Source organism: Microtus ochrogaster, chromosome 21 (genome assembly GCF_000317375.1).
Source record: "Microtus ochrogaster isolate Prairie Vole_2 chromosome 21, MicOch1.0, whole genome shotgun sequence".
NCBI classification, from domain to species: Eukaryota; Metazoa; Chordata; class Mammalia; order Rodentia; family Cricetidae; genus Microtus; species Microtus ochrogaster.
In genome coordinates this window covers 4,629,109-4,640,437 of record NC_022022.1, presented here as the reverse complement: position 1 = coordinate 4,640,437, position 11,329 = coordinate 4,629,109, and the positions used below count along the sequence as shown (strand labels likewise).

Below are 11,329 nucleotides of genomic sequence, written 5' to 3'. Positions count from 1 at the left end.
CTTGTAGACCAGGCTGGCCTCGAACTCACAGAGATCCGCCTGCCTCTGCCTCCCGAGTGCTGGGATTAAAGGCATGTGCCACCACCGCCCGGCCCGTAAATGGTTCTTTAACAAGCATCCTGTTACTTTTGTTGCAGACTATGTGATTATTAGGGCAGATTTTATATAGACTTTTCTGTCCCTCCAGCCAGTTCCCAAATAACCACACAGAGCCTTATTATTCTAAATCCTTGGCTAATAGCTCAGGCTTGTTACTAGCTAACTATTACATTTTAAATTGACCCATATTTCTTATCTATGCTCTTCCACGTGGCTCAGTACTTTTTCACAGTACAAGTTCATCTCCTCTCCATATCTCCTTGAGATTCTGAGACCCTCCCCTTGTTCTTTGTGCTCTCTGTTTGTCTGCACATCCCTGCCTAACTTCTACCTGTCCAGCTACTGGCCAGTCAGCTTCTTTATAACCTGACAACAGTGGCAGAGATTCACACAGTGTAAAGGAATATTCCACCATTTTAACAGTAGGGTTTCTAGATTGAGAATAAAGACATTCAGAACCTTGAGAGGTTGGTTAGTGTTTCCATGGAGGTTGCTTTCTACTGCTGTGATAAAACATTATGACCAAAAGCCACCTAGGGAGGAAAGGGTTTATTTGGTTTACACCTCCCAGTCACAGGCTATCATGAAGGAAGCAAAGGCAGGAACGTGGAGGCAGGAACTGAAGCAGAGGCCATGGAGGGGCGCTACTGCCTGACTTGCTCTCCATGGCTTGCTCAGCTTTTTTTCTGTACAACCCAAGGCCACCTGCCCAGTGGTGGCACCGCTCGCAATGCCCTGGGCCCTCCCACATCAGTTAAGAAAATGTCCTCACAGCTGGGCGGTGATGGCACACGCCCTTAATCCCAGCACTCGGGAGGCAGAGGCAGGTGGATCTCTGGGAGTTCGAGATCAGCCTGGTCTACAAGAGCTAGTTCCAGGACAGGCACCAAAGCTACAGAGAAACCCTGTCTCGAAAAACCAAAAAGAAAAAAAAAAAGAAAAAAGAATATAGAAAATGTCCTCACAAACCTGTCCACAGGCCTATCTGATGGAATCATTTTCTCAATTAAGATTCCTTCTTCCCAGATGGTCCTAGCTTGTGGCAATTTGACAAAAAACTAACAAACATAGCCAAAGTCTGTCTGAGGGGAATCTCACCACAGCCTGACTATTATCATTTAAGTTTTTGTTAGTCCCTTTGTTAGGTAGGCAATGGTTTTATTGGGTCGAGGAGATGGCTCAATCCATAAGAACTACTTTCATCTCAAGCTGGAAACCTAGGTTCATGTCCCTGAACCCATGTAAAAGCAGGACTGCTGTGGTGGCCTGCGGTGCAATACCAGCTCTCCTGTGCTGAGATGGGAGGTAAAGATCAGAAAGTCCTACAGGAGCTCGCCGGCCAGCTATGCCAACAAGAAAGATCTTGCCTCTAAAGCAAAGCAGAGGGTGAAGACCACACCCAAAGCTGACCTCTGACCTCCACACACATCACAGCCCACAGGCACCTTCACACACAGACACATGCACATGCATACATTATACACACACACAAATATATTTCTTTTAAATCGAGCTAGAGAAACAGCTAGTGGTTAAGCGGGTATACTGCTCTCACAGAAGATCTGAGTTTATTTCCCAGCACCCATCTGTAACTCCCGGGGAATCTGACCCCTTTGGCCTCCGTGGGCACATCACTCACGTGCATATAATTTAAACTAAATATAAATCTTGAAAGAAGGAGACCAGGCATGGTTTTAATTCCAGAACTTGGGAGGCAGAGGCAGGCAGATCTCTGTGGGTGTGGGACCAGCCTGGCCTATATAGTTCTAGAACAACCATAGAGAGAGCCTGTGTGTAGAGTGAACCTGTCTCAGATTATATCTAGATAGATAGATAGATAGATAGATAGATAGATAGATAGATAGATAGATAGATAGATAGATGTAATTTTAAAGTGGTTTTATTGAGCATTCTTTTGTCAATTTTCTGTTCATATTCTTTGCCCATTTTTTTTGTTGTTGTTTATTTGTTTTGAGGCAGGGTCTCATTATATAGGCCTGTCTGTCCTGGAACTCTTTTGTAGAACATGCTGGCCTTGAACTCACAGAGATCCACCTGCCTCTGCCTCAAGTGCTAGAATTAAAGGTACTTGACACCTTGTCCAACTCTTCTCTGTTTTTTTTTTTTTTTTTTTTTTTTTTTTTTTTTTTTTTGGTTTTTCGAGACAGGGTTTCTCTGTAGCTTTGGTGCCTGTCCTGGAACTAGCTCTTGTAGACCAGGCTGGCCTCGAACTCCCAGAGATCCGCCTGCCTCTGCCTCACGAGTGCTGGGATTAAAGGCGTGCGCCACCACCGCCTGGCCTGTTTTTTTGTTTTTTTTTTAATTTGTTTTGTTTGTTGTTTTTTGAGACAATATCTTATTGTGTAGCCTAGGCTTGCATAGTGTTTGCAATCCCCCTGTCTCAGCTTCTCTTGTGCTGGGATCACAGATATATACAACATGCCCATCTTGCGATTTTTTCTCTCTCATACCAGGGGCTTGATCCTGGGCCTTCTGAGCGAGGGCTATGTCACGGAGATGCTTGATCCTGGGCCTTCTGAGTGAGGGCTATGTCATGGAGATGCTTGATCCTGGGCCTTCTGAGTGAGGGCTGTGTCACGGAGGGACATCCCAAGCTATCATTTCTTTTGGGGAGAATGATTTTTTTCCACGTAGATCTCCAAGAGTTCTAACATAGTATTACTTCTTACCGTGTCTACTACAAATACACAATTAGAGTGCCCCGGGACTGGTCTCTACGTCATCTGCCTTCGGGACCTTGCCTACTCTTGTGGCTTAAACTGTTATCTGTAGGCTGGTGACTCCGCCAGAATATGAACTCCATGTAGGAAGCCCCGGGTGCCAGGATTTTTGTTATTGTTTAGTTTGTTAGTTTTACCATCTTACTCACTGCCTTATCAGCAGTATCCAGCAACTCAGTGGTACATTGTAGGTGCTGTGGTTTGAGGGTTTGAGTGAGCATGGCCCCCAGAGGCTCATAAGTTTGGACGCTGGGTCCCCAGTTGATAGATCTATCTGGGAAAGGATTGGGAGGTATGTCACTGGGGATGAGCTTTGAGGTTTCAAAGGCCCCATTGTTCCTAGTTAGCTTTCTCTGTCTCTGCCTCATGTTTATGGATGTAATGTAAGCTCTCAGCTACTGCCCCTGTGCCATGCCTGCATCCCTGTCATGATGCTCACGGGTCACCCTCTGAAAGAGTAAGCTCCCAATAAAGCCTCTTCTATAAGATGCTTGGTCATGGTGTCTCTTCATAGCAACTTAACAGTAATTAAGACAGTAGTTTATTTTATTATTATTCTCATTTTGCAAAGAAAAAACAAAGTTTCTGTAGTTAGGAAATGAGAGAACTGAGACTTTTATTTTTTTGGCTTGTTTGGTTGGTTTTGGTATTTTGAGACAGGAACTCATGTTGCCCAAGATGGCCTGGCACTAACTATGTAGCCTAGGATGGCCTTGAACTCCAGGCCTCCTAGTTTTACATCTCAGGTGCTGGATCCCAGGCATGTGCTCCCACACCCAGCTCTGCCTTCCTTAGACTCCGTGTCCTTGTTGGTGGTTTGTTGTGTGATGTTCTACTCGTGCCAATCTTGTGTAGTTGATCACCGCTGCTCTGAGTGCAAGGGTTCAACAGCCATGCCCAGAATTCCATGTTCCACACACTCCAGCCTTCCCTCCCTTCCATGAGCTTCTTAAGCCTTAGAATGGCTGATACTGATGTCTTATGTCTTGACGACAGATAGTCCTGTATTCTCTGTTCTGTGACCAGTCTGTAGTGTCACCGCTGACTGTAGCAAAAGGAAACTCCTCTGACCAAAGCCAACCCCAGCACTAATCCCTAAGTGGAAAACATAGTAAATTAGGTGTTTAGCAGAGCAGCAGCATAGCGTCCCCACTGGGACCTTGGATCTCCATAGCTGGAAGCTCCTGAGTGGGTGGGTGTGCAGCACCATTTGCTACATACGTGGATTAATTAGACTCCCAATGAAAGGGGGAGACCTGCTGTCTGGTTTCTGACCACCAGCTTGATGTCTACATTAAACAGCATTTGCAGTTTTTCCTCTGCATCTTTGGTGATCACTTAATGTATGAAGATGTGAAAGTGGGGTTAGAGTGGTCTAGCCTCCACGTTCATGGTTTTGTCTTAGCTCCCCCTGCCTTGCCGTCAGAACCACTCTCCTCTCCATGGCTGGCGCTGGAGCTGTCAAAGGGAAAGAGACCTCAGCCAGCTGCTCTGTCCTCTTCCTTGAGAGGAGCTAAAGACAGGATGGCTCTCCTGAGTTGGTGGGAAACAGCAATCTTTTCCTTCTATGTTTTCATAGTGGTTAGACGCTCCTAACTTCTCAGATATCCATCTTCTTCCTGCTATAGATTAATCTCATATATGGTTCTCTATATAAGATATATAGTTACATTAATTCAATTTTTAAACTTTTACTTCAGTGTGTTTGTGTAGGAGTATGTGTGTCTGTGAGAGACAGAGAGAGAATCCTCAAAGTTCTCTGACCTCATCTGTGCTCCCCCCACCTTGTTGAAGCAAGGGTCTCTAACCACTGAGCAGTGTAGTTCAGGCTAACTAGCCTATAAATGTTCACCAATTCTCCTGTCTCTGTTTCCCATCGGTTCTGTGGATCAAACTCAGGGTGTCAGCTTGCATGCCAAGGGCCTTTACCCACTGAGACTCTCCTTGGACCTGTGGTTACAATTTTAAATGGATAACTTTATTTATTGGCTGGTCATGTTGGCACATAGCTGTAATCTCAGAACTTGGGAGGGAAAGGCGGGAAGGATGAAGAGTTTAGAAATATCTGTACAGCCCAGGATAGCCTCAGACTATTCAACTGCCCTCTTTCCTCAGCCCCCCAGTGCTGGGATTACAGGCTCAACCACACAGCCTACCTAATAATTTTATCTTATTATTAAAGAAGTATTCATACATGATAGGAAAATGAATCCACAAACAGAAAAGAAAAGGAGGAGCAATCATGGAAGCCATCACCTGAACGAAAACAATATTTACAGGGCTAGGGATGGAGTTTAGTGACTGAGTGCTCCCTTGGAATGTGGAAAACCATGCACTCAGCTTCCAGAACTTCAACAAAATAAGACAAAACAACAACAACAAAAAAAAACCAGATTTACAGAGAAACTGGGCAGATGACCCCCAGAATTCCCATATATCCCTGGCACATAGTTTTCCTATTATTAATGTTGTATATTACTATACTGCATTTGTTACAATTAATGAACTACTATTGGTACATTTCCCTCTTTCTTCCTTCCTTCCTTCCTTCCTTCCTTCCTTCCTTCCTTCCTTCCTTCCTTCCTTCCTTTCTTTCTTTCTTTCTTTCTTTCTTTCTTTCTTTCTTTCTTTCTTTTCTGAGACAGACAGGGTTTCTCTGTGTAGCCCCGACTGTCCTGGAACTTTATCTGGGGATCAGGCTGGCCTCAAACTCATAGAGATCTACCTGCTTCTGCCTCTCAAATTCTGGGATTAAAGATATGAGCCCCACCTTCTTAGACCTGGATCGAGGGGGGAGGACCTTGGACTTCCCACAGGGCAGGGATTCCTGACTGCTCTTAGGACTGAAGAGGGAGATGGGAGGGGGGAGGAGGTGGAAATTTTTATTTTTTATTTTTATTTTTTATTTTTATTTTTTTTGGTTTTTCGAGACAGGGTTTCTCTGTGGTTTTTGAGCCTGTCCTGGAACTAGCTCTGTAGACCAGGCTGGTCTCGAACTCACAGAGATCCGCCTGCCTCTGCCTCCCTAGTGCTGGGATTAAAGGCGTGCGCCACCAAAGAAAAAAAGATATGAGCCCCACCACTGTTGAAGGAGAGAAGGCCTGCTCTTGGTTCCAGCTGCCCAGCTAATTTACACCCAAAATAACCACACAGAAATTGTATTAATTAAAATCACTGCCTGGCCCATTATCTCTAGCCTCTTACTGGCTAAGTCTCACATCTTGATTTAACCCATTTCAGCATGTCTGACCTGGCATCTCCATGGTGGCTCTCTGACTCTGTTTTCTTCCTCCCAGAATTCAGTTCTGTCTTCTCTGCCTACCTAAGTTCTGCTCTATCAGGCCAAGCAATTTCTTTATTAATTAACCAATGAAAGCAACACACAAACAGAAGGACCTCCTACACCATACCACCTGGCATATTATTTTTCAAGGTCCATTTAGATTTCTTCAGATTTTATATAATGGTCTGTTCATGTGTCATGATCCTGTCCAGAATACCCTGATACATTTTGTCTCATCCCCTCGGGCTCCTCTGAGCTACGGCATTTTCTCAGTTGTTTTTTTTTTTTTTTTAATGATCTTTACAGTTTTGAAGAGAACTCGTTGGCGTGCTGTAGGCTAGCCCTCTGTTGGAAGCTGTTGTTTTTCAATGACTAAAATGAACTTAGGAGCTTTGGGAATGAGGACAAGGAAGTAAAAGTAACATTTCAAATCTGGCACATGCACAGAGGCCTAGCACTTGGGAAGCTGAGACAGAGTGCTCAAGGATAGCCTGGGCTACACAATGACACCTTGTCAAGGAAGGATGAAAGGGCCAGAGAGAAAGGGGAGACTCATGGCTTGTAGTTCCCACACTCCAGAGTGGAGGCAGGCAGATCACAGGTCACAGGTCACTACCATCATCTGCTACATAGTGAGTTTCAGGCCAACCTGGGCTACCAGAGATCAACAAAGCAAGAAAAGAAACAAACGTCCTTAAGTCATGTTATGAATACCCATGTGAGTTACTGCGATTGATGTTGATCTTGGTCACCTGCTGGCATAATGACCACTGGAAAGTTACTCCAGGGCTGGAGAGATGGCTCAGAGGTTAAGAGCATTGCCTGTTCTTCCAGAGGTCCTGAGTTCAATTTCTAGCAACCACATGGTGGCTCACAACCATCTGTAATGAGGTCTGGTGCCCTCTTCTGGCCTGCAGGCATATGCACAGACAGAATATTGTATACATAATAAATAAATATTTAAAAGAAAAAAAGTTACTCCATACCCTCCAGTTTGCCACAAGCATATGAAACAAAATTTCCCATACTACTCACGCTTATGAATCAGGAATTATGCTCCTGCCCTGTGGCCTGGGATAGCCACATGCTTTAGTTATGTTTTAACTTGAACTATCTACATAGTTTGTTTAGAATTCTGCATGGGACATTTGTCTTTTCCCAGTCATTTATACCACTATGTACTCATGGACATTTACTTTGTACTTTAGGGTTATAATCTAGTATTGATTTATCTTATGGGGGGGGGGGCTGAAGAGATGACTGTGATTAAGAGCTCTGTCCAAGTCCCAGCACCTCTTCAGGCACCAACAACCATCTGTAATTCCAGTCTCGGGAGAAACAGTGCTCTCTTCTGGCCTTTGTGGGCACTGCACACACACGGCACACATGCATGCTTGTAAAACACTCATACGCATAAAATAAAAAATAAAAAGGTATATTTTATTATTATTTCATTATTATGGGTCTGTGTGTGCACACGAAGGCCAAAGGCATTGGATCCCCTGGAGCTGGATTGTAGGTTTTTCTGCTGCTGGGAATCAAACTCAAGTTATCTGGGAGAGCAGCATCCACTCTTAGTGCTGAGACAACTCCGCAGCCAAAATTTATTAATGTTTAGTGCTTCAAAGTCTTTTAACATGTTTCTTTTTACGTATGTATATGTGCCTGCTTGACTGTAGGAGCACCATGTCTGTGAGATGACTGTGGGGGCTGGAAAAGGGCATTGGTCTCCTGGAACTTGGGAACTGCCTAGGTTAGGTGGGACCCAAATCCAGGGCCTCTGCAAGAGCAGCATATACTTTTAGCCATCAAACCAGCTCTCCAATCCCCCTTTAAAAAATTTTTTTTAAAGATTTTATTTATTATGTATACAACATTCTGCCTCCATGTATGCCTGCAGGCCAGAAGAGGGCACCAGACCTCATTACAGATGGTTGTGAGCCACCATGTGGTTGCTGGGAATTGAACTCAGGACCTCTGGAAGAGCAGGCAATGCTCTTAACCTCTGAGCCATCTCTCCAGCCCTTAAAAATATTTTTTTAAAAATGTTTTAAAGGGGGCTGGAAAGATGACTCAGCAGTTAAAAGCACCGACTGCTCTTCCAGAGGACCCTGGTTCAATTCCCACCACCCACATGGCAGCTCAGAATTAACTGTAAACTGTTCCAGGGTACCCAACACCCTCATACAGATATACAGGCAGGCAAAACACCAATGCACATAAATAAAAACAATTCAGTGTTTTAGAATTGTGTGCGTGAGTGTGTGTGTGTATGAGAGTGCGGGCCCTAGTGGAGACCCAGCAAGGGTGGTAGAGTCCCTGGAGCTGAGTTTACAAATGGTTGTGAGCTACCAGACACAAGTACTGGGAACTAAACTCCTTCCTCTGCAAAAAGCAGTGCATACTCTCAACCACTGAGCAATCTCCCCAGATCCCGATTTGTTTAGTTTGGAGACATGATCTTGCTATTCAGTCCCAAGTAGCCTGGAACTCTAGACCAGGCTGGTCTCAAGCTTGCAATCCTCCTGCCTTAGCCTTCCAAGTATGGGGTTAGGATTACAGGTTTGTGGCATCACTCTTAACTTCATGTTTTATTTATTTTTAATTAATTAATCAAATCTTTTAAAAATTTATTTATTCTGCTTTTTTTTTTTTTTAAGACAGGGTTTCTTTGCATAGTCCTGGCTGTCCTAAAACTTGGTCTATAGATCAGGCTGGCCTCAGACTCAGAGATCTGCCTCCCAAGTGCTGGGATTAAAAGCGTGCACTACCATGGTCCAGCTACCATTGGTTTTTTTTTTTTTTTTAAGTGTCACAGAGAAAGGGTTTGGAATATAGCTCAGAGGTAGAGTACCTAGCATGAGAGAGGCTCTGGGTTCGAACCTCAGCACTGAGAAAAAAGTCACCTGCCAGAGGCCATCAGATGTCATGTAGCTCCTTATACTTCTTTATCTCTTTGTTTTTGTCTTTATTAGGTTTTTCTCACTGGATCTCGGAGTATCCAGGCCCCCTCCACCATGGCCACCCGGGGTGGGGGCCGGGGTCGTGGCCGAGGCCAGTTGACCTTCAACATGGAGGCTGTGGGCATTGGGAAGGGCGATGCTTTGCCCCCACCCACTCTGCAGCCTTCTCCACTCTTCCCTGTGAGTGTCTCCCTCCCTTTCCCAAGACTCCCATGTGCTCCTCACCGACTACCTGTGACCACGAAATCCTCCTGGCCCATCATAAGCTGCCCTCATTTTGACCCTGTGTCTCCAGAGTCCCAACCCACAGAAGACGGTTCCAGGCAAATACGTGTTTGTTTTTTCTCTTCACATTCCCCAGTCCCCAGCTTTTAAAAGATGCTGCATTGGCCTCCCATTCCTCTGGCCCTCTGTTTACTGGGCACAATGGATTCAGCTTAGGGGAAAGGCCCTTTACTGCAGCCTTCCTGTCCTAGGCTAACCATTGTGTCTCCTCAGCCCCTGGAGTTCCACCCCGTGCCCCTGCCCGCGGGAGAGGAAGGGGAGTACGTTCTGGCACTGAAGCAAGAGCTGCGTGGGGCCATGAGGCAGCTCCCATACTTCATCCGGCCAGCTGTCCCCAAAAGAGGTCAGTGGGAAGGCTGGCATCGTGTTTGGAGACTTCCATAGGCAGGGCCCATGCTCAGCACCATTGGGGACCAGCGAGACTCAGGACGTTTACTGTTTAATGGAGAACTTTACTATTTACATTAAAACCCTCCTCTGTGTCTGAAACGTACAACCTTACTCAGATTTGAGTTGAACCCTAAATCTTGGGGCTGGTGGGACATTGAAGCATTAGCATCTTACTTCATATGTATAGGTGGGTGGGGGTGGGGGTACAAACTTTAACCCAACTCAACAGACTCTTAACTGGAAGGACTCTGAGGCTAGGTCTCTGAATACCCTCCCTATGCCAAACGTTTCCCCTTCCTTAGGAGAGTAGGAGACTGGAGAAGGTGCCACTTCTGCTAGGCTTGGCATAGCACTCATGGTGAGGAAATACAGTATTTTTATATGGGTAATTAATGCTTTTATACTGAGGCCTTGAGGGTTGTAGGCTCACAGAGATGGGAGACTTAACCAAGCTAACCCCAGTAGTAAGAAGAAGAGAGAAGACTGAACCCTGGATTTTATCCTGGTGTATACTGCCCAATGAAGATAGGAGAGTCTTTGGACTAAGGGCAAAGAGTAACAAAAAAAAAAAAAAAAAAAAAAAAAAAAGGCAGGCTGGAAGAGGGACAAGGTCTTCACCGAAGCTGGCACCATTGTGCTCTGGGCTTGGAGTGAGGTGATCAATAATTCCCTAGAACTAAGAGGGGCTGACCCTTAGGAAAAAAATTATTCTGTGGATAAAACTCTGACTCATGACCTCTGACCCTTCAGATGTCGAACGTTACTCAGACAAGTATCAGATGTCTGGGCCGATTGACAATGCCATCGATTGGAACCCTGGTAGGTGACTGGCCCTCCCTGGATGTCCTCCTTCAGAGGTGCCTCGAACCACCACCTCCCTTTCCTGTGCAGCGTCTAGAAACCAGAATCTTAGATGTGATCTCAACACTCTTTGGTTCTACTTGGAAAACCGCTTCACATTGCCACCTCTCCCGAAAAACTTCAAACCAGCTCCTTCCTGTCCTTTAGAACCCCGCCCTTTAGTACCAATCACCATTCATGGACCCAGGCAGGGTCCTGCTGACCTTCACACTCTCACTGTTTCCAGACTGGCGTCGGCTGCCCCGAGAACTCAAGATTCGAGTCAGGAAACTCCAGAAGGAACGTAAGTGAACCTGGAGAGGATGAGGGTTCATCAGCGGATGCCACAGTAGCCACGCGGGGGCAGCAGAGCCGCATGTTTGCTGCCGGAGGGAGCCCTGGAAAGAGAGGGCTCCGCTGATAATGCCACCTGCCACCAGTGGCTAGAAACCACATGGTGGGAAGAAGAACCTACTCTAACTTCCACATGGCGCGCGCAGGCGCGCGCACACACACAAATAATATAACAAAACATTTTGTAAAAAATAAAAAGCAAAAGCACCAGAGAAATGGCTCAGTCCTTAAGAGCATGTACTGCTTCCACTCACACCAGGGGCTCACAGTTGCCTCTAACTCCAGCTGTGGAGGTCCAGTGCCTCCCCAGGGCTCCACGGACACACACACACACACACACACACACACACACACACACACACACACACACACAC

At 45.7% G+C, this 11,329-nt stretch overlaps 1 protein-coding gene across 1 annotated transcript in view; it reads left to right on the top strand.

The window, feature by feature from the left end:
• Positions 1-11,329, top strand: part of Polr3gl (RNA polymerase III subunit G like) — a 17,697-nt gene that overhangs the window by 3,968 nt on the left and 2,400 nt on the right. Inside the window, exons 2-5 of the mRNA XM_005357040.3 lie at positions 9,099-9,266; positions 9,585-9,714; positions 10,512-10,580; positions 10,849-10,905. Of these exons, the coding sequence (XP_005357097.1) occupies positions 9,141-9,266; positions 9,585-9,714; positions 10,512-10,580; positions 10,849-10,905 (382 nt within the window). The 5' untranslated portion in view covers positions 9,099-9,140. The remainder of the gene's footprint in view (positions 1-9,098; positions 9,267-9,584; positions 9,715-10,511; positions 10,581-10,848; positions 10,906-11,329) is intronic.